This window comes from Pleurodeles waltl, chromosome 12 (assembly GCF_031143425.1).
Source record: "Pleurodeles waltl isolate 20211129_DDA chromosome 12, aPleWal1.hap1.20221129, whole genome shotgun sequence".
Taxonomy (NCBI): Eukaryota; Metazoa; Chordata; class Amphibia; order Caudata; family Salamandridae; genus Pleurodeles; species Pleurodeles waltl.
In genome coordinates, this window is record NC_090451.1 from 567,201,579 (window position 1) to 567,228,302 (window position 26,724).

The 26,724-nt window shown below is 44.4% G+C and overlaps 1 protein-coding gene across 1 annotated transcript in view; it reads right to left on the bottom strand.

Annotated features, from left to right (window-relative positions):
* Nucleotides 1–3,049: 3,049 nt before the first annotated feature.
* CTCF (CCCTC-binding factor) overlaps nucleotides 3,050–26,724 on the bottom strand; it is a 372,938-nt gene continuing 349,263 nt past the window's right edge. Inside the window, exon 11 of the mRNA XM_069217672.1 lies at nucleotides 3,050–4,786. Coding sequence (XP_069073773.1) covers nucleotides 4,608–4,786 — 179 coding nt within the window. The 3' untranslated portion in view covers nucleotides 3,050–4,607. The remainder of the gene's footprint in view (nucleotides 4,787–26,724) is intronic.

Sequence of the window (26,724 nt, forward strand, 5' to 3'; positions counted from 1 at the left end):
TCCAGCATCCGTACCAAAAACATACAACCATTGAATGACTCCACAGAAGGCTGATGGTGATGCGCTTCTTTGTTTGCCTCTGCTGTCCTACCCCAAGGCAGACTGATATCAATAGGGCACGTTAATGTCAATCAAGAGAAAGATCCTGCCTCTTCCGACAGGAGAGTCTCACTGCTTGCATGTGAGAGGACTACCTACACCCTTTCGCAGGCAGCTTCCCCAGCAAGGGTGAAGATGCCCCTAGCCAAAGGATTTCTGTCCGACAGTCACACCAGGGCTCTAGAAGGGGAAGACCTGCCCTGGAACAGAGGACTACCCCCAGGTGGGGAAAATATATGACAACCATTGTCCTTTTCTGCATACAGATTGATCCCATCTCTCCTATTGCCCCCAGTCCTCTCCCACCAATTAAAGGGAAAAGTCCACTAGATGCAAAGGAAAAATGGCAGCCCCTACTTTGTTTTTTATTCATCCACATAATATTTTGTGGGGTCTGCAGTGACCATCAAAAGTCATAAATCTCACGGGGCACTTGCTTCTTTAAGTGAAGGAATATTTCTCCCACACAAATTCCCATTCCATGGCCAACAAACACTGGATCCAGTTGGAAAAAAAGTCTGATTACAGTGAAAAATGGTCATCTTTATCTGTCAGGTGGATACTTGCAACACCTTAGTATGCCCCAACTGACTGACTCCCATGTGTGAGCATGACTTGGAGAAGTTGCTTTGATCCCTCTTTTGTTTTAGATTATCTTTACTAAGCATGCAACTTCCAAGCCACTGCACTAAAATTGCAAGAAATAAACAATGTAAGGGAAACTGAACTGCTTAGGCTATAGTCAATCGCTCATAGACCTTGCTACAATGGTAGCTACCGAGTGGCCAGCTGGTGGCTCCGTGGACAGGACACATGGAGATCAGTTGCTGGAAACCGTTGTGCCATCAGTTTGCGAGGCTGAAACAAATATAAGGAAAGCACAGAAAATTAGAAGTCAAAGGAAACAATAGCGAGGCGATGGAAGACCCCATGGTAAGGAATCACTAAACATGTGAGCAACTGGTTACTATCCATACTAAGAGGTAGAAAAGTGATAGAACAGGTACACATGTATGAGGTATTGCTATCAAGCAGACCTAGCCAAAAGGCAGCAGAGGGCTGTACATGGACAAGCATAAAGTCAACGAGTAAAAAAAAAAAAAAAAAAAAAAAAAAAAAAAAAAAAAAAAAAAAAAAAAAAAAGGAGGAGGCTGGGTTGTGGATTGTTCATGCATGGTGATGCAGTGCTCTTAAAGGTGAGTGTTGAACATTTTCCTAAATTGAAGCAGAGTTGTAGCAGTCCTGATGGATATAGGAATGTTGTTACAGATCCTGGGAGCACATATGGAAAAACCATGCTGTCTTCTGTCTGCCTGTCTTTCCCTTTTTTTTTTTTTAAAGACTTCTTCTTTGGCCCTTATTTTATGTGTTAGGAACTAAATTCCAAGCTCTGTGGAAACCATCGTTTGCACAGGGATCAGAGTTACGGGTTGAGTGATAACAATCAGACTCTTTCAGTTTTCCATTGATAAATTCAAGCAGGTTAACCATGCTGACAGTTATCAGGGGAAAAGGCACAAAAAATTTAAAACTGGCAGAATTTGGCGTGTTAAAACGATTTTGCATGCTATGCCCCATTTTCCACTAAAACCTCGGAAAAGGAGGTATTTACCATATGTGGTAAATACTCCTACCTATTTTGAGAAACTCTTAATGAGGGCCTTAGTCTGGAGTCTAATGCTGTCCTGTCTGCGAGTGTGCCGAGATCCACCAGAGACTGTGAGCTCGTTTGCAAGATAAGCGAGGGTGCTGGTATTGATGGCTTTGAAAATGATGCAGCTGGTTTTGAAGATGCTGCAGGCCAGCAGGGGGAACCAATACTGTTCAATCACAATGGGGGTGATATGCTATTTCGTCATTCCCTGGATGAGATGTGCTGCAGCACCTAAAATGCCAATAAAAAGGTTACCAGTGGGGAGTCTGGGAGGCCAACGAGTAGGACATTATCAGCATCCAAATGTGATAGTACGAGGGCTTGAAATGCAGCTCTGAAGCGGCTTTCTGGAAGAAATGGTTTGATTCTATTTAGAAAACAGATCTGGTACAATACTGTATATTTTTTTGGCAATGTGTTCCTTGAGGGTGCGGTTGATGTCCAGATAAGTCCAAGTGGCCGGGCATCTGGTGAAAGTTTGGGGTTGAAGCTGCCAATGTTCAGGTCACTGAGCCAGATTTATACCGTTTCTTGGTTACTGTTCTAGGCAAAATACAGGAGTTCTGCCTTGGTTGTGTTTAGCTTTAAGTAGGCACTGGACATCCAGGCCTGGATGATGGCAAGCAGTGTTTGCGGTGTTGAAAGCACAGGAGATTTTAAATATAGAGTAATGTATTATAGGCATTGGTCAATCTTGGTGCTCTTATCTGTGAGCAGAGCACTAAGTGGCTCCATGTATACGCTGACGAAGACAGGAGACACTATGCAGCTCTAGGGAGAACTTCAAAGGTGATAGAGATTTTTTGTGACCGATTTGCCCATGGGAACAAACTGGTGTCGGTTGGAAAGATATGGAGGAAAACAAATGGAGGGCATTGCCAGCGAATCCCATTCGAGACTTCAGGATGCATACAAGGTCCATTGTTGAAGTCCGATGAAAGGTCCAGCAATATTAGAAGGCAGCGGTCATCTTCCTTTGTAGTCCAGAGGGCATCATCTACAAAGTGTAAGGTACCAGTTTCTATCCTGCAGCATGTGTCATCATGTAAAGAGCATACCTCATTTATGCATAAGAAGTGGAATTAACTACCACTGAAAGCAAATTACAATCCTGCTCCAGATGTTAAAGTACTTAACTGGGTAGAAATGGTATTTAACCACAATTTAGAAACGTGGATTTGTAAGGCACCTGTTGTGGATTTAACGTGAATAGTAAACAGGCACAAAGACATCTTTTGCATTTCCTATTTTTTTAAAAAAAAAATTTGCACAGCCTTACATAAGGTCAGCTATTGGGCTTGTACATACTCCTTTGCATTTATTAGCTGTACAATTCATTCATACTCAATTCTGTCACTCGTTAACATAGTTATCATCTTTATGTTTGATCACTAAAAGAATGAAAAAATATCAGACATTACAACTAAGTACAAAATGCATCAATGTATAGTCCATTTGCTACACTGAAAAAGCTCCCTTAAAAGCAGTACACACAAGAAAATTCCGTACTGACATCAGCAAGCAGTGACTATAAAAATCTTAAATGGTTTTCTTGCTCGACGTGACTTGTCCTTAAACATCTCATATACAGGTATTTCACATTATTGTCTCTGAATAGTCTAACTGCTTTTAAGTATCCAAAAATAACCAATTGCTGACCCAATAACAGCTACCCTGCCAATGTTTCAAAAGTCTGAAACATCAACACATGACTACAAACTTTCTGCCTCGTGAAGCGATTCCAGCACACTGATAAATGTATTAAAAACAAATATACATAAACTGGAGCATAAAGAGAAAAAAGCATAATTGTGCCACTTTGTTGAAAGTCAAATGCATCGTCTCACAGTTGGGGTTCAGCTTGAGGCAAATGACAATAAGGACTGATTTGAAGTCAGTTTCGCCTAGTTTACATGATTGGCTTTGACAGTCTTTCTGAAAACATTTACAAGCCATCAAAACCTAACCAGTACTTCAGAAAACACTGAAAAAAAATATTACCCACTCGCTCAAATGCTTTCTCCAACTGAACATGATTAAAAGCTAAAAGAAAATTAAGTCTGGTCACTAGAGAGATATTCTCCGCAATGAAGCAGGAAAGACAAACCACTCAACTAATTTTCAGCGGGTCACTTTCTGCAAGTTGCATTTTTTAAGACCAAATATAAAAGGGACAAATGCTAAAACATTGAAAAATGTCTATTTTGAGCAAAACGGGTGCTCTGTAGTGCACTTGATTTAGAACATTCAGCACACTGACATCCAGTTTAGCCCTGTGCTAAATGTGATTTTAATTGCACCTCTGTGCCAAGCGAAGCAGGTCCACTATCCTCGTTTCAGAATAGTAAAGAATGTTACCATGGGGTGTTGCGTTTAAGGGAAAATTGTTAAAACCTTAGCGCCTTCCATAATTGCAAGTAAATATATTAAAAGGCTCCACTGGAGATAACAAATAAAAAATAAAGGGCTGAAAGGAAAGAGGGATTTGTGAAAAGGCGGTTTGCTAAAGTTAAATGGATTCTTCATCCGCTCTTGCGGGAAAAAAAACTCTATTTTTTTTGAAGTGTTCTAAGATTTCATAAAAATAAAATAGAACACACCATGTAGCAAGTAAAAACGTAATGTAATCCCATCGGACCCACAAATAAATTGATGTCCATGATCTTGTAAAGATAAATGAAAACTGCTAAATTTCACTGTACATCACACCAGAAGCCATTTTCAAGGTTCATCCTTGGTGTGGTAAAACGGTTTTTAAACCTGATGCATTTACCTAAAGGTAAAAGGAATAATCAGTGGAGCCGTTTAAACGCAGCCCAAAGCAGTTCTATTCAGAAGTGGCTGCTATCTTCCATCACCGGTCCATCATGCTAAGTATCATCTCTGGCGTAAGCTCCCCATTGGGAACCTCAACTGCACTAGGCTGCGCTCGTGCATCTTCCAAAGGGTCAAGACCTGGTTCTTTCTTTACTTCTACAATAATGTTCTCGATGGCACCAGTGTCCTGGTCTTCCACTTGAATGATTGCTGCAGCTGTAGAAGAGACAAGAAAGCACACAACTGACTATAGCATAGTAGAGTGTTTGTTAAATGAAAGAGTAACTAGTCTATTTATAAAGCCAAAATGTTATCACAGCGAGCATGCAGAGTGTTTGGTTAAATGAGAAAAGTAGTCTATTCAGGGCCTGATTTAGGGCAGTGCAGCCAAGGCCACAACATCTGGCGAAGATCTCTGGGGAGTGGTGTCTGTATTGTGAAATGTTTTATAGGATTAAAAGCGCTTCCTGCATAGTTTGTTGGGCGCCCAGCAATATTCAGACAATAATAAAAACATCAAGATAACTTTGTGATTAATCTACCTACTGTAGTGAGATGGAGTTTTGTCTAGCCACCGTTTCATGCAAATCACAGAACTGCATTTTATATAGATAGCTCAGAGTTACTGCTTTTGTCAGAGATCCTCTTGTTGGCAAGTTAAAATCCTACTGTAACACAGTGAGCTATGAACTAGCAACAAACAGCTGCATGCAAGACATTGGTTAGAACCTTCTGTTTTGCACGGTAGGTCATTATTCTAAGGTTGCTAAAAGGGATGTGCTTTGGTGGAAATAATAAATTCTTATTAGTAAAGCCAACCCCAACCATTGTGTTCCATTTTAAATCTTGAGTTTTTACTTCTCCTGATCAAAATAGAATGTCTACTAGAAGGATGACATGTGACTCCCACACCTTGTTGTCCTCATACTCTTATGCAACATGTTCTACACATGTATTGATTGCCTCTTTATATGTGTTTGAAATAAAGTGTTCTGGCAACCTATATTGGTACAAGTAGTGTTATAATAGAAATTGAATACATGTGAGAGAAGGGCTATGGAGAGATGAGGGGCACCTTAGGAGCGTGGTGCTGAGAAAATACGTGGAAAAGGACGTCAAAGGGGGCATCAAAAGAGATTGTCGCACAGGGCATCACCAGAGCTAAAGTCGGCCCTGCATCTAGTTGTTACTGTTAAAGCTAAGCTCTAACTACAGCGTCAATTATAGCACTTGTAGGCCCATAGATTATTCTGACAGGGTTATTTTCCACATTTTTTAAGCACAAACAAGCCAAGCATGTGACAAAGGCAAACGTCTTCCTTCTCTCCAGCTCCCAATCTTCAAAATACAATCTCAGTTTTGCTTGGGAAGTCCTTTTCAACGTCCTCCATGCTACTGTAACACACACACAAACAAGATTGCTTCCAAGACACAGAGGGTAAATGAGTCAGTTAAAAGTGACTGCTGATAACCGGCTGAGTTCCCCCTCCGATGGGTCCCTGATGACACCAAGTACCTAGGCATCTGTTTGTATAGGGACAGAGACAAATTACTTCAACTCAATTATGGGCTGGCATTGGTAGATCTTGATACACAGGTGTCGCAGAGGATTAAAATCCTACTATCCACGGCAAGAGGAGTAGCCATTATTGAGCTTGTGGTGCTCCCCGTTTTCTTGATCTTTTCTTAAAACATCACTATCCCCCTCCCGCTCGCTTTCTTCTGCAAGTTACGCAGTCACCTTCTGCATTTAATATGGGCTGAGGGCCGCCCCCTCGTCCATTGGGATACTTTAACACTCCTGTTTGACGGCAGTGGATTCGGGGAGCCTGAATTTAACCTTTACTATTTAGTAGCTCAGTGCCAGTATGCCAACCCATAGTACCACCCGAATGCCTGTGTCCCGCATCCTAAACTCCAGGGAGATCAGCTGGACAGGCTCCTTCACTCTCAACCCTTACCAAACGGTATCTCACTAGACCCTGACAATACCCAGACCTTCTCAACGACATGCTGGGCCTGGCACAAACTGGGGCGGGTGGCGAACCCCTCTACTCTCCTGCACAAGAACCCGTGGCTCCCCCTTACCTGCAAAGTACTGATGCAGCGCATGCTCCATATGCACAACCTATCCACGATTGGAGACCTCTTCCCAGATGGTCAAGTCATACAAACCCCAGGGAGTCGGGACGAGCGGGCATCCTTCTGTTTCAGAGAATACATAACAACCTGCGCTTCCTCTTCCCTACCTACCCGCTGAACCTTGAGGAATTCCCAACCTCTAACAAGTGATCATGGACACAGAGGTCAACCGGTTGGTTGGTTTCCAAACTATATCGGTTATGTATAGTCATGAAGTCCGACACTACAACTCGAGTTCGAGAGACTTGGGCAGAATAATTGGGACTCCCCATCACAGAAATAAATCTGGAATTATTGCTGCATCCAGACACAGCCCACTTTGTGCAACCACAAAGTGCTGCATTTTAAATTTCTTCATCGCTATTATTTACCCCCTACAGCCATTGCTATGTTTTGCTCTGACAGATCAGACAATTATTATTATTATTTTTTTTAAGTGTAACATGAAGGGTGCAGACTGCACATTCCACCTGGACATGTGTCGAGCCCTCCAGATACTGGACATCTGTCTATAGGCACATGTCCTCTGTGCTACATACAGAATAAACTCTTACCTCCCTCCAAGCATTACTAGGGTACACTAAGTGCTTCCCACTGCCAATGCATCGTCTACGGTCTATTGCCTTTTTGCTAACTAAGCCAGAAATTGCGCTGCGCTGAGGGAGACACAGGGTCCCAACTCCCAGAGACTGGCTTAAAAGCATAACCTTCTGAGACAGTTTTAGTGAGGACTAAGCACTCCTTCAGCCTCCCACGTCTAGACCTATAGAAATATGGCATCCTTGCTGCGACTATCTTAACACTCTCAACCAGGACCCTTCAGACTGGACATGCAATTTTTTTTTCCCTGTTTTAAGTAAAAGTGCTCCCACATGTACAAATCATCAATCAAAAAAGCTAAATAAAGGTACTACTCAGACAGAATTCAAAATGCTCAATCTACAACCAAGGAATTTTATAAAATTCTCAATGAATTTCGAAAACCTACATGCATGGAAGGAAGTCATCCCACTACTCAAGATTTCACAAACAAATTGGCAACTCACTACACAACCAAGGCAGACACATTGGACTCCTATTTAAAACAGAAGAAAACCATCAGCACCAACCCCTTTCCTAAAATACCCTCGAAGAATAAACCAATCCAACCTCTACAGTCCTTCAAACAAATATCCCAGGGTGAATTTATGGATTTGGTCAAAGCAAGCAGACCTTCCAGTTGCCCTTCTGACCCTTGCCCACCACAAATCTTCAACAACATTCTTCTATCTACTTCTGCTGCCCCACCTGTAAAAAGAATCATCAACAACTCTTTAACTTCAGGAACTTTTCCTGTAGACCTGAAAAAGGTATACATACGACCTTTATTAAAGAAAACAAACCTAGACCCGCAAGACCCCAACAACTACAGACCAATCACAAATGGACCTTTCCTGGGCAAATTGATAGAAAGAGCAACATTCGCCCAGATGTCACAATTCATTGAATACAATTCTATACTTTCAGACTTCCAAACTGGATTCCGCCCAGGAAGAAGCACTGAATCGGCACTCATAGTAATCTGGGATCATCTTAAAAACACAGTCGACCGAAATGGAGTTTCTGCACTACTTCTCTTGGACCTCTCGGCTGCCTTTGATACGAATGACCATGACACCCTAATTCAAAGACTCCACAAAGCCGGCATACAAGGGATTGCTCTCGACTGGATTACTTCCCATTTTCAAAAAAGATCTATCATCATCCACTTGCCCCCCTTTTCGTCCGAACCCTACCTCACAAAAGCAGGGGTCCCCCAAGGATCAATCATCTCACCTTTGCTTTTCAACATCTACATGATATCTTTACCAGAACTGATCAATGATTTCCATCTCACATGCTACAACAATGCAGATGACACACAAATACTACTTAAATTAGAATGCCCCAAAAACATTGAAAACTCACAAATCTTCAGTTGCCTCAGAGCAGTTGATCAGTGGATGACCTGAAGCCATCTCAAACGAAATACCTCCAAAACAGAAATACTCATATGTGGTTACTGGAAAAATTATGACCCTCTGTGCGTCTGGCCTGACTATCTCGGACCACCTCCTCAATTATCACCATGGATTCCTAGTTAACTATGAATGCCCAAGTGGACAAATTAGCACGAACAAGCTTCATCACCTTGAAGACTTTACGACGCATCTTCCCCCACCTCGGATTTCCACACAAGGTGCAAGCTACTATCTTGCCTGTACTATCCACATTGGATTATGCCAATGGCCTCTACCATGGATCATCTCTATTTATTATGAAAAACTACAACGTATCCAGAATTCCGCAGCCAGGCTATTATTACATGTAAAGCCGCAAGCCCACATCTCCCCTGCCTTGAGAGCACTACACTGGTTACCAGTTGCTAGAAGATGCACTTTCAAGCTGCTTTGTATCACCCACAAAGCTATACATGGAACAGGACAACTTAAAATAACCAAATACATCAAACAAAGAAACATCCGCTCAAGATTGGCACCCGCCTTAGAATACCACCATACAAGAAAAAGACTATAGGTGGTACACCCTTCTCCGTTCAAGCAGCCAAATTATGGAATTCATTACCCCCAAACAAAAGAGCCACAGATAACTTTCTTGTCTTCAGAAAACTACTCAAGAGTTGGCTCTTTCCTTCCTAACCACCATATTTAAACAACTATGGTCTGCATATGCCTATGTTGATAAATATTCTTTTCATATTATGTGTATATTTCTAGTTATGTATAGGTCTTTAGAAAGTATGTATCACTACTATGTCATAACAATAAAATACACACACACTCTAAACCTGTTTGACTAAGTATATTTTACCCATGGTTCTAATTATGTATTGTATATGCATGCATGTGTGTGTGTATGTGTGTATATATATATATATATATATATATATATATATATATAGAAAATGTCACTTACCCAGTGTACATCTGTTCGTGGCATTAGTCGCTGCAGATTCACATGCTGTGCACATCCCGCCATCTGGTGTTGGGCTCGGAGTGTTACAAGTTGTTTTTCCTGGAAGAAGTCTTTTCGAGTCACGAGATCGAGGGACTCCTCCCATTTCGGCTCCATTGCGCATGTGCGTCGACTCCATCTTAGATTGTTTTCCCCGCAGAGGGTGAGGTAGGAGTTGTTTATGCTAGTAATAGTGCCCATGCAATGGAGTGAATACATATATACATAATGTAGTTTAAAGTAATATATTTACAAATTTACAAATGTTCAAGATCAACTTCTAAACGGCTACAGGCTCCCGGGGAGGCGGGTGGGCGCATGTGAATCTGCAGCGACTAATGCCACGAACAGATGTACACCGGGTAAGTGACATTTTCTGTTCGATGGCATGTGTAGCTGCAGATACACATGCTGTGCATAGACTAGTAAGCAGTTATCTCCCCAAAAGCGGTGGTTCAGCCTGTAGGAGTTGAAGTTGTTTGAAACAATGTTCGTAGTACTGCTTGACCTATTGTGGCTTGTTGTGCTGTTAACACATCTACACAGTAGTGTTTAGTAAATGTATGAGGCGTAGACCATGTAGCTACCTTACATATTTCGGTCATTAGAATATTTCTTAGAAAGGCCATGGTAGCACCTTTCTTCTAGTTGAGTGTGCCTTTGGTGTAATAGGCAGTTCTCTTTTTGCTTTAAGATAACAGGTTTGAATGCATTTAACTATCCATGTAGCAATGCCTTGTTTAGAAATTGGATTTCCTGAATGAGGTTTTTGGAAAGCAATAAATAATTGTTTTGTTTTTCGAATTAGTTTTGTTCTGTCAATGTAGTACATTAACGCTCTTTTGATGTCTAATGTATGTAGTGCTCTTTCAGCTACAGAATCTGGCTGTGGGAAGAACACTGGTAATTCTACTGTTTGATTCAAGTGGAACGGTGATATGACTTTTTGTAAAAATTTAGGATTTGTCCGTAGAACTACTTTATGCTTGTGTATTTGAATAAATGGTTCTTGTATGGTAAAAGCTTGAATCTCACTTACTCTTCTTAAAGATGTGATGGCAATTAAAAATGCAACTTTCCATGTTAAGTATTGCATTTCACAAGAGTGCATGGGCTCAAAAGGTGGACCCAGGAGTTGTGTTAAGATAATGTTGAGGTTCTATGAAGGAACTGGTGGTGTTCTTGGTGGTATAATTCTCTTTAGGCCTTCCTTAAACGCTTTTATGACTGGTATCCTAAACAGTGAAGTTCAGTGCGTAATTTGCAGGTAAGCTGAAATTGCGGTAAGATGTATCTTAATGGAAGAAAAAGCTAGCTTTGACTTTTGCAAATGTAGTAAGTATTTTACGATATCTTTGGCAGATGCGTGTAAAGGTTGAATTTGATTATTATGACAGTAATAAACAAATATTTTCCACTTATTTGCATAGCAATGTCTAGTGGTAGGTTTCCTAGCTTGTTTTATGACCTCCATACATTCCTGTGTAAGGTCTAAGTGTCCGAACTCTAGGACTTCAGGAGCCAAATTGCTAGATTCAGCGATGCTGGATTTGGGTGTCTGATCTGTTTGTGTTGCGTTAACAGATCTGGTCTGTTTGGTAGTTTGACATGAGGCACTACTGAGAGGTCTAGTAGTGTTGTGTAACAAGGTTGTCTTGCCCATGTTGGCGCTATTAGTATGAGTTTGAGTCTGTTTTGACTCAACTTGTTTACCAGATATGGAAGGAGTGGGAGAGGGGGAAAAGCGTAAGCAAATATCCCTGACCAACTCATCCATAACGCATTGCCCTGAGACTGATGTTGTGGGTACCTGGATGCGAAGTTTCTGCATTTTGCGTTTTCCTTTGTTGCAAATAGATCTATTTGTGGTGTTCCCCAACTCTGGAAGTAAGTGTTCAGTATTTGGGGGTGAATCTCCCATTCGTGGATCTGTTGGTGATCCCAAGAGAGACTGTCTGCTAATTGATTCTGAATTACTGGAATAAATTGTGCTATTAGGCGAATGTTGTTGTGAATCGCCCAATGCCATATTCTCTGTGCCAGGAGACACAACTGTGTTGAGTGTGTCCCTCCCTGTTTGTTTAGGTAATACATCGTTGTCATGTTGTCTGTTTTCACAAGAATGTGTTTGTGGCTTATTAAAGTTGAAATGCTTTCAGCGCTAGAAATACTGCCAATAGTTCTAAGTGATTTATGTGAAACTGTTTCGCTGACTGTCCCACTGTCCTTGGATGCTGTGTTGATTGAGGTGTGCTCCCCACCCTATCATGGAGGCATCTGTCGTTATTACATATTGTGGCACTGGGTCTTGGAAAGGCCGCCCTTGGTTTAAATTTATACTGTTCCACCATTGAAGCAAGGTGTATGTTTGGCGGTCTACCAACACCAGATCCAGAAGTTGACCCTGTGCCTGTGACCATTGTGATGCTAGGCACTGTTGTAAGGGCCGCATGTGCAACCTTGCGTTTGGGACAATGGCTATGCATGAGGACATCATGCCTAGGAGTTTCATCACCATTTTGACTTGTATCTTTTGTTTTGGATATATGGCCTTTATTACATTGTGAAATGCCTGAACCCTTTGTGGACTTGGAGTGGCAATCCCTTTTGCTGTGTTGATTGTCGCTCCTAAGTATTGCTGTGTTTGACACGGCAGAAGGTGTGACTTTGTGTAGTTGATTGAGAAACCTAGTTTGTGGAGGGTTTCTATGACATACTTTGTGTGTTGTGAACACCGTTCTAGCGTGTTGGTTTTGATTAACCAATCGTCTAGGTACGGGAACACATGTATTTGCTGCCTTCTGATATGTGCAGCTACGACTGCCAGGCACTTTGTAAAAACTCTTGGCGCAGTTGTTATTCCGAATGGCAACACCTTGAATTTGTAATGTACCCCTTGGAATACAAACCTTAAGTACTTTCTGTGTGAAGGATGTATCGGTATATGGAAATATGCATCCTTTAGGTCTAGTGTTGTCATGTAGTCTTGTTGTTTGAGCAGTGGGATTACGTCCTGTAATGTCACCATGTGAAAGTGATCTGATTTGATGTAGATATTTAATGTTCTGAGATCTAATATAGGTCTTAGAGTTTTGTCATTTTTGGGTATGAGAAAGTACAGAGAGTAAACTCCTGTTCCTTTCTGTTGGTTTGGTACTAATTCTATTGCTTCTTTCTGTAGCAATGCCTGAACTTCTAGTCCTAGAAGATCTATGGGGGTTATTCTAACTTTGGAGGAGGTGTTAATCCGTCCCAAAAGTGACGGAAAAGTGACGGATTTACCACCAGCCGTATAACGAGTCCATTATATCCTATGGAACTCGTAATACGGCTGGTGGTATATCCGTCACTTTACCGTCACTTTTGGGACGGATTAACACTCCTCCACAGTTAGAATAACCCCCTATATGTTGTTTTGACATATTGTGTGTTTTCGGTGGGACGTTTGGAGGGAAGTTGAGAAATTCTATGCACTAACCATGCTGGATAATTGCCAGTACCCAAGTGTCTTATCTCCTCCCAATGTTTGTAAAATTTGCTTAGTCTCCCCCCCACGGGTGTTATGTGTTGGGGATGTGTGACTTGGAAGTCACTGCTTGTTTTGAGGAGTTTTGGGGCTTTGGAACTTCCCTCTACTTTTTGGGAACTGTCCCCCTCTATATTGTCCCCGAAAACTTCCCCGCAGATATTGGCTCTGATAAGTGGGCCTTGTTTGTGAGGTCGTGGGTTCTGTGCTTTGCCCTTGAAACCCCCCTCGAAACTGTGTTTTTCGAAATGTGCCTCTGCTCTGTGGGGAGTAGAGTGCACCCATGGCTTTGGCCGTATCAGTGTCTTTCTTAAGTTTTTCGATAGCAGTGCCAACCTCCGGCCCAAACAACTGCTGTCCGTTAAATGGCATATTCAGCACAGCTTGCTGTATTTCTGGTTTAAATCCTGATGTACACAGCCATGCATGTCTCCTTATTGTCACTGCTGTGTTGACAGTTCTAGCAGCTGTGTCTACTGCATCCTTTGCTGACCGTATCGGATTGTTGGAGATACTCTGTCCTCCTTCTACTACTTGTTGTGCTCTCTTTTGGAACTCCTTGGGCAAATGTTCTATAAAGTGTTGCATTTCGTCCCAATGAGCCCTATCGTATCTGGCCAACAAAGCCTGTGAGTTTGCAATACGCCACTGGTTTGCTGCCTGTGCCGCCACCCTTTTGCCTGCTGCGTCGAATTTTCGACTTTCTTTATCTGGAGGTGGTGCATCTCCTGAGGTATGTGAGTTCGCTCTCTTGCGAGCTGCCCCTACTACAACTGAGTCCGGTGTTAGCTGTTGTGTGATGTACACGGGGTCTGTTGGTGGCGGTTTATATTTTTTCTCCACCCTTGGAGTAATGGCCCTTCCTTTTACAGGCTCCTCAAACACTTGTTTGGAGTGTTTTAGCATTCCGGGTAGCATGGGAAGACTCTGGTACTGGCTGTGTGTGGACGACAATGTATTAAATAGAAAGTCGTCTTCAATGGGCTCTGCATGCAGGCTGACATTATGAAATGCCGCTGCCCTCGACACCACCTGTGCGTAGGCTGTACTATCTTCTGGTGGCGACGGTCTGGCTGGATAACAGTCAGGACTATTATCTGACACTGGAGCATCATAAAGGTCCCACCCGTCAGGGTCATCTTGACTCATCCCTGTATGAGTCGGGGATTGCATCATAGGTGGAGTGGCTACCAGTGATGTTTGCGGCGATCGTTGTGGAGACGGTGGCTGGCTTACTTGTTTAGCCACCTTTGCCTGTGGCTGCTTGTCTTTCTCCTGGAAGGCAAGTTTGCGTTTCATCCTAATAGGAGGGAGAGTGCTGATCTTCCCTGTTTCTTTTTGGATGTGGAGCCTTCTTTGGGTGTAGTCTGGCTCCATTGTCTCCAATTCCTGTCCAAATCTATGTATTTTCATTTGTGAGGACAGTCCTTGTTCGTCTGTGTAGGAACTTGATTTCGGTTCCGAGGCCGGATGTTTCGTTATCGAAACCTTTTCGGCTACTTTTTTCGGTTCCGACGAAACCTTTTTTTATTTTCGGCGTCGTCTCTCGTTGCCGATTCATTTTGGTGCCGATGTCTCGGTGCCGAACTTGCTCGGAGCCGCTATCTCGGGCCCGAGATTGCTGTGTGGCGGTATCTCGACGGGAGTCGGATGACTTCGACACAAGCATGCCCTTTTTCGGTGCCGATGATCGGTCACCTATTTTTCGGGTTAAGCCATGGCCTGTTGGCGGTGGCGTCCCCTGGGCTTTTGTGGTCTTCTCGTGAGTTTTATGTTTCGACGTCTTACTCACGGTTTTCGGCGTTTCTTCGGGATCGATCTCATCAGAGTCCGATTCCTGGATGGAGAAGGTTTCTTCTTCCTCCTGGAAACGCCCTTGTCCTGTCGGCGCCATTTGCAGTCTTCTTGCTCTTCGGTCTCTTAGTGTCTTCCTGGACCAAAACGCTCGACAGGCTTCACAAGTATCTTCCTTGTGTTCTGGCGACAAACACAAGTTACAGACCAGATGCTGATCTGTATATGGATAATTGTTATGACATTTTGGGCAAAAGCGGAATGGGGTCTGTTCCATCAGCTTTGAAGAGACACGTGGCCGGGGCGACCAGGCCCCGACGGGGGATCGAAAAAAAACCCGAAGGGCCACCAGAGCTCTTCAAAAGTCGGTGTCGATCTGTTATAACTAACCCGATACAGAACGCAAACAATACCGACGATTTTTCCGAGATTCTAACTAACTTTCCGAACCGAAACCCGGAGCGAAAAGGAACACGTCCGAACCCGATGGTGGAAAAAAAACAATCTAAGATGGAGTCGACGCCCATGTGCAATGGAGCCGAAATGGGAGGAGTCCCTCGATCTCGTGACTTGAAAAGACTTCTTCGAAGAAAAACAACTTGTAACACTCCGAGCCCAACACCAGATGGCGGGATGTGCACAGCATGTTCGTGGTTCATTGCATGGCTCCTGGTTGCGTTGTTATACTAGATATCTATGAATTCCTGCTCTCATCTTATCACACTTACCTACCCATCATCATATGTCATGTCTCTATCAAACTGTCCTCCATTCTCACTCTGACTCATCCCAAATCCTTTCTACTACTTTCATCTCCTAAATAACTCTGCCTAAGCTCTTCCCTCCGCTGCCACATCTAACTCACCAAACCTCACTCTACTACCGTGACCTCCCACACAACCCTACTAAATTCTCCTGCATTTATCTCACCCTGCTTCTCTGCTCTCCCTAACCCTTCCACATACTCTTCCCTCCTCCATCCCCCTTTACTCATCCTGAGCCTTTGGGTTGAGTAAATTAAGGATGTACTCCCAATTAACACTTCTGGATTTCTTTCCTCCTCCACCCCTCCATTACTCCAGTCAATCTAACTAACAAGCTCTCATATCCGCGGCTCAAATTAACTCATAATACTAAAACTGTACTCATTATTTCCCGATACTAATCCATCATTAATTCTTGTTGGGTTCCAGAGTAGCGTGCTACTCACCGAAAAGCGATTCAACGCTCCGTCAGGGGTAGTAAGCGCTATATAAATACGATTACAATACAATACAATACAATACATTAGGCATTATGGTATGGATATGTATACATTTACCTTTCTAAATGGCTAATTGTGACATACACTGTGTGGACACCTACATGGTACAGAAATTGCCTTGTGCTGTGATATATGACAGCCTAAGTTTGTTGAATGTATGTTTATTGTAATAACTAATAGAATAAATATAAAAAAGTGACTTGATGCATACAAACTGAGCACTGGCATGAATATCCAGAGCGCTCCCTTGCTGTCAAGCATGGTTCGTGCTCTGACACCCATACATACATCCATAAATAACATACAAAGTGTAGATTGTGCTCAAGTAGCTCTAATATGTAGAGATGTGTGTATTTGGAAACCCAACAGCCAACTGGGAGCCCTGGAAAAACTTTACTTCCACATGAGTCACTAAAACGTCTAGTGAATCAAAGCAATGTACAGACTAGGTAGAATCAGAGACGCTCTTATAGAGATTAAAGCAGACTGGTAGAAATTAAGAGGTTTGGGAAAAAAATAACAAATTCATGTGAAGAAATCAAAAAAAAAAAAAAAAAAAAAAAAAAACAGCCAGCTCAAGAGTAGTGGAGAATGATCCTCCTTTTTCAGTCCTCGTCCTGAACAGAAACTTACTTTGCTACTGATTACTTAAGTATGCTATAATCTGTTACCCCCTATTGCTTACTGTATCATCATCTGCAGCACAAAATGTTTATTGCTGCACATGCCTTCCTTTATTGATGGGCGGCAGGTCTCCAACGCTAAGTAAACTGCCCGCAACTCCAGCAAGCTGATGAGAAGGGAGAACAGTCACAGCCATCACTGCAAATCTTCTGCAGCCTTCCCCGAAACCTGGATAGAATCAGACAGGTTGTCTTTGTACTGAGCCCGATGAGACTTAAGATCCTACTGCAAAGCTTGCACGTGCCAACTGGCATGTTCGGCAAATAGGATGAAGGAGACTAGTAAGTCATGAAGCCTCAGAGCCATTCTCACAAAGAACGAGGCTGAAACACCAGTAACCTGAAAGACCTGAACACTTTATAAACAGGAAAGCTCAGATAACGTAAAACATCTACTTCCGAAGGCTGACTGAGAACGAAATGGTTACTTAGCAGTAAGAGTAGTTGTGCAGCCTAAAGAGATTTCTGGATTCACATGCTGTGCATCATTGAACCATCTAGTGGTTGGGTCCGGAATTCTCTTTTTTTCTTCTTTTTTTTCTCTTGGGCATCGTTGACCACCATTTGGTGTCAGGTCCATCCCCCTGCATGATGCCAGTTGGTGCCCCAGAAGTTCTTGTGCGTGGTAGCCATCTTTGGATTTTTTCCCCCATTGTGTTTTCAGTTCGAACTTACAACGCTAACAGATCTAACTCAAGCAAATGGGAGATACACTGCAATTCAAGTTCCAATGGAAAATATCACAGGGTTTTGGTGGGAATAAATGTTCAAAATCTTTTTAAAATCTCATCACAACAGTCGATTTAAATAAGGAAGGCTAATCCTACAACCACAAAAACCACTACAAATAGCCTCGTACAGTGCCCAAAACAAGTCCCTGGTGGGCCACGGACAAAAACAAGAAAACATCAGGCAACTTCACTTGTAGGGGGTTAATTTGATGGGTTCCGCACCAAGCCACAAATTTTCCCTGACTGGCATATACCTATTTTGTGAAGGGAGACCTTGCCACCAAAATGACATCACCGGCCTCAGGTGCAATGCCTAATGAGGTCAATTGCCACCAATAAACCTCCAAGCAGGGAGCTGCAAATTGAGCAGGCATGGGTGCATTGTCCTGCTGCTACAACAAAAGATCCTCCAGAAGCTGCAGATTGATTGGAGGGCAGATACTCAAGCCCCGGAGCTCTTGGTCCAATCCAGTGCCACTAGGATGCCTTGGAACCAGTTGTTCCTAGTCTATTTCAGACCCTCATCCAGGAGCCGCAAGGTGTACAAGAGTTCAGTGTTCCACAACACCTGGAATGCATCTCCTATTGAGTGTTCTTGCAGAAACTCCAACATGTCAAGGTATTGACGTTGTGAGTTTGACAGGGGTAAAAAGATCTTGCTAGGGTCCTCTCCACCGTTAGAAGAAACTGTGCATGCACTAGGAGGCACTGCATGCTCAACTTGTCTGCTCTCGCATTCAGAGACCTGCCAGGTGGTTCATGACCAGGGAAGTATCCTGTAGCGCCAATTCCTATACCACCTGGAAGTGGTGTTGCCTGTGAGAACCTGCACCAGTCTCCTTTTGATGCCTGGCAGTAAAGACTTAAGAGACTTAACCTGTGCAGGAAGAAAAACAGGCCTGCCGCTGGACTAATTTCGACTGAGGTGCCACCACTACAGATGTTTAACAGCCTCCTCTCAGATCTGGATGGTATCCATCAAATAACCTTTATGTTGGACTCATTGGAGCTTTATAGTTCATTGCTGAGCCCGCATGTGCCATCATGCGTAGCAAACTAAGAGGCTGCAGGGGGCCAAGAAGCCTCAGACCTGCTCTTACTATGATACAGGGCTGAGACATCAGGATCACAGCCCAAATGTCCAGGGCTTGCTGCGGCAGAGGAAAGGCCCTGAACTACACTTAGTTCAAGGTAAGTCCAACAAACATAAGCCTCTACACAAAGGAATCAGATGTGACTTCCGGTCATTAATACTGAACCCAAGTGATGTCAAGTGGGTCACCATCATCCAGAGGTGGTGGTCTATGACTGACTGACGCGCCTGATTACATCAGCCAGTTTGAGGTAGGGGATGATGGGCCTTGACCTCACCATCACTTCTGCGATTACCAGAGGTGCAGGTGAGGCCAAAAAGGAGCACAGAAAACTGAAAATGCTCCTGGCCTACCCTGAACCGCAGTAAAGTTTATAGGACTGCTGCATAGTTATATGAAAATTAGCCTCCTCCATTTCAAAGGACTCCATCCAGTTACCAGAGTCCATGGCAAGCAGAATGCGGGCCAGTGTTACCTTTATGATTGTTCTTCTGCTGGAAGGCACCCAGAGGCCAAAGGTCCAAAATAGGCAAGAGACTCCTGGCCTTCAAGAGTAAAAACAAATCGGTTACTTACGGAGTCATTTTGCACCCTGAAGAGTTTTCTAGATTTGCATGTTGTCATATTTTCCACCATCTAGTGGTGGGTCAGGAATGTTGTCTTCTCCCCCTTTTTTTTGTTTTTGCTGTTGGTGTTATCGACCACCATTTGTGTAACATCAAATGGCGCCCTGAAAGTTTATCTGCGCAGTTGTCACCTTCAGATTCTTTTTCTCCTTTTTCTGTTATGAATTTTTGTCTTGAAGTGTTGCTCACCTTGTCAGTTTGCGATTAGCCCCATCTCCGAGGAGGCGGGTGGATCGAATGTGAATCCAGAAAACTCTTCAGACTGCAAAATTACTCTTACACAATTGAGGTGTGAAAAGATCAATTACCTGGAACACCACTTCCCATCTTAATTAATCACACATCAAAAAGATCCAGCAGCTTACATTGGTGTTGCCTTTTTCTTATGTAAAATAATCTCTGAAGTACCTGAGAAAGAGAAGCAGAAAAAGGGTCACCTTGCTTTTCTGCACACCATGCCACAAACTTGTTCCTGCAGCAGGTGTACCTTTTCCTGGTGGAGGGACGCCTGGCAACCAAGATAATTCTGCAGAATTCGAGTGGAAGGTTGAAGGCTGTCAAATGTCACGGCTCAATCTCCACGCATGAAGGACAGTGGAGAACCCTTCCCTGCTGATGCAACAGAAGATCCTCCCAAAGGGGGAGCCTGATTGGAGACCCGATGGCCATGCTCAACAGCTTGGGATACCAAACTCGGAGCCCAGTCCGGAGCTACAAGAATGACTTTGGCCTGGTGGGTCCTGATCTTCTTCCAATTACTTCAACAGACATGGTTAAATCAAAGATCTTTTCGACTTCTTACTCTTTCTTCTTGTGGTACCTAACCAAACGCCTGGATGACTTGGATGAAGATAAATGGCTCCGCAACTGAACCTGGGGCCTTCCTCTCGAGCCGGATTGAGACCACTGTGGTGTCGGACATCGAGCGACAAGGAGTTTGAGGGGCCACTCCCTGAAGACCTTGGGGAGCAGATTTGGGAAAATTTGATAAAAAGTGAAAAAAAAAAAAAGGGTCAGTCAAAAAATGATTGGAGTTAGCTCTCTCTCTCTGCATCTGCGCTGACTGGCATGGAAAGAAAAGACCTGACGTCAGTGAGCTGGATAGGCACCAATAAAGGCACTGTGGACAACACCACGTGGAGCCAAACGTCACCTACTGGCATGCATGAGTACTGCTTACGAAAAAAATCTGGATCCAGTCCGATGCCTTGGGATAATTCTAAAGCAAGGAACCTCCGGCTAAAGGTCTATCAGATATGAGTAGCTGTGTACAGCCTGTCTTCTCAGGTGCATTGCTACCGTTGCAGGACATTTTTGTGAACACCCTTGGTGCAGGTTTTATCTGAAAGGGAATCATTCTGAACTGATAGTGTGCTTTGTCCATGACAAATCTGATGTACTTATTGTGCTTCTCATTCACTGGTATGTGTAAATAGCTGTCGTTTAGATCTAGGGTGGCAATGTAATCTCCCTTCCTTAGAAGCGGGATTACTTGTCATTTTTGAAGTGTTGCGTTTCTATACCTGAGGTCCAGAATTGGTCTCAATGTCAAGTCTCATTGATACTAGGATATACGCTGAGTAGTCAACGATTCCTGTTTCCCTTGGAGGGACTCTGGCTTGTTTTTTATAAGGAGTTCCTTGACCTCCTCTCTCTTCTGTGCAAGTTCCTGTAAGTTTCTTGTCTTGGGGGGGGGGGGGGGGGGGAGAAGGCATAAACAGTGTCCTGGAGAGTTCTATGCAGTAACAGTTTTTTATGTTTAAGATCCACATTTTCCTGGAGGAATCCACCTATTCCTCCCTCACATGCCCCCTCCCCTTTTGCAGGTTGCCCTCTCCCTTTGTGCTTTGCTTGAAAGGGTTGACTTGCCGGGTACTGCCACTGCAGTTAAGCAGGTTGGTGTGTGGTTTGCTGGTTGAGGCCTGCTGCTGGTGGTGTTGGGCTGGTGGGAACACATCCCTGCCTGCTGGTCTTCTCTTGGAGTTCCCCCTTCCTGAAGGGCCCTCTGATCTGTAAGGACCCCATAGTCTTGGCTGTTTCATTGTCCTTTGGACTGCTGTGGACAAGACACTTCAGCAAATAAAGGAATGCTTCTGTTGTGAATGGCATGTTTATGATGGATGCCTGCACCGTAGCCTTGAATCCAGATACCCCTGAGCCATATATACCTCCTGATGGGGCTGTGCACACCTGCTTGCTGACAGTATCCTTCATACCTAAAACTGTTTAGAGGCAGGAGAGGTTAATGTTCTTGCCCTCGTGACTGCCTTTGATCTCTTCTCCAACTCCTCCGGAAAAGGTTCAGCATGAGTCCTTCCACCCCCGTAGTGATTTACCTTTTGAGGAAGGCACTGGAGTTTGAAATCCTCCATTGTGTTGCCACTTATTTTCACCTCTAACTACCTATGGGGTCCAGCCTTTTGCTCTTTCTCTGGTGTCATCCCCAGTGATGTGGGGATTTATTCCACTTCTTGGCTGTCACCAGTAAGATGGAGTCTGCTGGTGTGTTGCCCGTGATGTAATGGGGGGTGCTGATTGGAGAGCTTACATTTCTTTTCCACTCAAGTGGTGACCGCCCTGGCTGTGGCAGGTTCCTTTAAAGGCTTCTTTACCATGATCTAAAATTCTGGGAAGCATGCAGAGGTATAGATTTCCCTTCTGTGATATCATAAAAACTGTCCAGGAGGAAGCATGATTCCTTCTGCTTTTCCTCGAGCTGACCTCCATACTTGTCTGCTGTCCTCTTCTCTAGTCACCTGCAGCCTATTGCATATGGACAGGTCGTCCCAGGGTGCTGACCTCGAAAGGTCGTTGTCACACTCCTCTGGGGATTCGGCAGCGACATCCTGCCATCTGTTGTCAAACTAGCCCGGTTTCTCTACCACAATCAGCTTGTCATCCTCATAGTCCAAGAGTACTTTCTGATCCCCTTCATGCAGCAACGGAGTCAAGGGTGTCTCAATGTCCAGTAAGCCACTGTCGACGTCTCTTAGCTCAGAGGGCCTTGAGGGTATGATGAACTCTTTCAGATAGTTATTTAACTCCTTCTTGCACTGGAGGAGCACCGCCATTTCAACCTCAAATTGGCAGTGCTTTTTCTAGAGCAAACGCTCAGAGTCGGAAGGAGGTCTTTCTCTTTAAGCATGGTTAGACCTGGCATCTTTTGGCATGTTTCCTCCTGTCTTTTTGCCTTCTGACCTGTTTTTATGGTATGCCAGACTCTGGTTTATCGTCTGAGCACTTTACCACTGCTGATCAGTGCTAAAGTGCAAGTGCCCTCTATGTAAATTGTATTGGTGATTGGTTTATCCCTGATGGTCAAATCTATTCACTGGTAAGTTACTAGTAAAGTGCACAAGAGGTGCCCTGGGCCTGTAAATCAAATGCTACTAGGGTGTCTGCAGCACTGACTGTGCCACCCGCATGAATAGCCCTCTAAACATCAAAGACCTATCACTGCAGTGTCTGTGTGTGCGTAGCCTTGCTCTGAAAAGTTGACCTGGCAAAAACCTTCCCTTTTACTACATGTAAGTCACCTGTAAGGTAGACCTAGGTAGCCCCATGGGCAGGGTGCAGTGTATTTAGGACATGTACTGGTGTGTTTTATATCTCCTAATAGTGAAATACTGCCAAATTCACTATTGCAAAGCCTAAATCTCCCAAAGGTATACATGGGGACTGCCTTTAAATATCTTTTAAGTGCAGTTTCCCCCATTGGGAGCAGAGTGAGATTTGGAGTTTGGGGTCTCTGAACTCACAATTTAAAAATACTTCTTTTGGCAGAGTTGGTTTTTAGACTGTTTGTTTGAAAATGCCAGATTTAGAAAGTTGGCATTTTCTTGCTTATTCATTCTGTGCCTCTGCCTGCCTGTGGAATCCACGTTTGGGTCACAGTAACAGATGGGCTGTTTGTGAATCGCCTCTAGACAGTGACACAAAGGAAACTGGGGCATGTCCTGCTGATGAGTCTTCCTGGGCTACAGTGGGGAAGGAGGAGCTGGCACCAGCACCTGAAAGGGCAGTGACTATCCTCACACAATGCAGTCTCCAACCCCCTGGTGTACGTCTGGGGCGGGGCCAGGCCAGAGCAAGGCAGGATCTTGTTAACAACACACTTTCTTTGGAAGTTTGCATACTTCAAAGGCAGAAATGAATAAGTAGTAGATCCAAAACCCTGAACTTTTGGACACTTCTGGATCAAGAGGAACCTCTGCCAAGGAGAAGAGTTCAAGAGCTGGAGGAGGAGTACTGCCCCTTTGCAGTTTGTGCTTTGCTGGGTTGGCCTGCATTTGCTGCTTCTGCCTTAAAGAGATCAAAGACTGGACTTTGCAGTGTATCCTGTTTGTAAAGTTTCTCTAAGGGCTTGAAGTGGAGCTTGCCTCCTGTTGGAAGTCTCTGGGATATCAAAGACTTCAGGTTTATCTGCCTACAGCATTGAGAACTGTGTGTTTTGTGCTGCAACAGAAGTACAACCACCACAACACCATCAACAATGCAGCTGCCTGCACCGTGACCGGACGCTGCAGCACGGAGCCCTGCCCTGCTTCGCACCACAACCTTGGTCGCACCGACGCAGCCACTGAGCCGCTGCTTGCACTGTGACCTGTGGGCCCCGGACTCCGCATTGCCTTGCTAACACTGCAGCTTTGGTATACCCAAAGCCGCTGCCTGCAACGTGGCCTGAGGACACCTCTCGTGAGGTCCATGAAGCACCATTCCATCCTGCATCACAGCCTTGGTCCACCGATGCCAACATCAACAGACGCCCCTGTGTGCACTGCAGCTCGTGGGTGCCACACGGAGTAAGTCCCAAGTCGTACTGCTGCCTGCCTGCACAGCAACCTAGAGACACCATATGTCGCACCGCCCCGCCTCACACTGAAGCCCTGGTCTCACTGACGCCACGGGACGTCATCACTGAGCTACTGCCGGCACCGTGACCTGTGAGCAGAGCACATAGAATTGTCCCGCCTCACATAGCAACCCTGACGTCATCAACTGCAGGGCTCCTGACTTCATCATCAGCCGGAGTTCAATCTGCAATGCATGTGACATCAGGGGCCCAATGACTCCGGAAACCAACGCCAGACTCCAGATCTCATTGAGAGGATCACAACGCATTACATTTCCAAGGTCTTGTTTGTGGGTATTACCGACACCATAGCTGGCCCGCAATCGGGTAGAACTGTTCAATTTATTGTTCACGACGCAGTGATAGCCAGACTGAGCTATCAACTTCAAGGAACTGTATTTTTAAGTTTAGTCTTGCAAGATTCATTTCTTTATTACTGTACGTTTGATTTTTCTTGTTTTGGTCTTGTTTTACACTGATAAATATTGGCTATTTTCCTAAAACTGGTGTGGCGTCCTTTTGTAATGTTTTCACTGTATTATGTGCAAATACTTCACATGTTTCTTCTGAGATAAGCCTGACTGGTCGTGCCAAGCTACCAAGGAGATGAGCAGGGGTTCTCTGAGCTGGATATCTACCTTGCCCGGATTAGAGTGAGGGTCCCTACTTGGACGGGGTGTAAACTGACTACTAACTAGAGATCCCATTTCTAACAGGTCCTCTGTCTTTGCCCACATACTTGCTCTTTCTCTTAGACCCCTCTGTGCCTGCTGGCGTCGAGGGCAGGCTTGAACACCTCCACCCCAAATCAGTTTCCTTTGTTGAGGACGCATACAGCTATCTGTGCCGACTTTCGGTCCTCAAGTGTGTAGGCGTCAAGGTAGCTTTCAGGTGCTTTAGTTACCTTCTCCTGCTTGGACTTTTTGGCGTCACTCATTGCCTTCTTCACAGCTTCTGCCCTTTCAACATCAATGGTGCTCTTTGGCTACAGATTCTCATCCTTATGCTGGCTCTGCTCCTCAACGTTTCCCTCGTCATCCCTATGACCTGTGGTTTGTGGGTGCTAGACATAGCCTTGTGCACCAGTTATAGCTTCAATCTTGTCTTTGGTACCAAAACGGCAAAGGCTGTGCAGATTTCGGCATTGCAATCCACTGGGAGTCACATGTTGCAGACCTCAAGTGGATCCCTTGGTGTGAAATAGTGGTGGCAGAACTTAAAATGGCGTTTCTATATTCCTTAACTGCCTCTCTCCCCTGCATTTTCCAGCCATGTGGTGTTTGTCGACAGGATCCCGTGTCAGGTTTGAAAATGCTCCCCTCTGTGTTTTCTCCTGCCCTTCAGAGATTGTGGGTCTTCTGTCGACCTTATCTTCCTTTCTCTGAAACTTTTTGTAGATTCTTCAGCGCTCCTTCGGTGTGCTTCCAGATCCAAATGGTGGTCAACGATGTCCACATATGAAAAAAGAAAAGAGATGAGAAGGGCAAGACAGTCCTGAACCCAACCACTAGATAGCAGAATAGATGCACAGCATGTGAATCCAGAAAATGATTCATGCTTCAAAATGCTCTCATCTTTCTGAGTCTGTTACCCTCTCAATAGTCCCTGTAGGAAAATGGCTCCTTGTTGCAGTTACACCACCCCCCCCCCCCCCCCCCCCCCCCCCAACACACTTTTTGCCCGATATTGATGCTGACTTGACTGAGAAGTGTGCTGGGACCCTTCACGAAACATGTACCATTGTGTTTCCACAATTGACACACCCCGGGCACACAGATAAGTCCCTTGTAAAAGGTACCAGTGGTACCAAGGGCCCTGTGGCCAGAGAAGGTCCCTAAGAGCTGCATGTGTTGTGCCGCCCTAAGGGACACCTCATCTAACACATGCACACTGCCATTGCAGAATGTATGTGTTGGTGGGGAGGAAAAGGTAAAGTCGACATGGCATCTCCCTCAGGATGCCATGCACACAAAATACTGCCTGTGGCATAGGTAAGTCAGCCCTCTAGCAGGCATTAAAGCCCTAAGGCAGGGTGCACTACAGGTGAGGGCATAGCTGCATGAGCAATATGCCCCTACAGTGTCTAAGTCCATTCTTAGACATTGTGAGTGCAGTGTGGCCATATTAAGTATATGGTCTGGGAGTTTGTCAAAACGAACTCCACAGTTCCATAATGGCTACACTGAACCCTGGGAAGTTTGGTATAAAACTTCTCAGAATAATTAATAAAAAACACTCTGAAGCCAGTGCTGGATTTATTACAAAATGCCCACAGAGGGCCTCTTAGAGATGCTCCTTGTATTTTACCCAATCCTTCAGTGCAGGACTGACTGGTCTGTGCCAGCCTGCTACTGAGAGACGGGTTTCTGACCACCTGGGGTCAGAGCCTTTGTGCTCTCTAAGGCCAGAAACAAAGCCTGCACTGGGTGGAGGTGCTTCACACCTCCC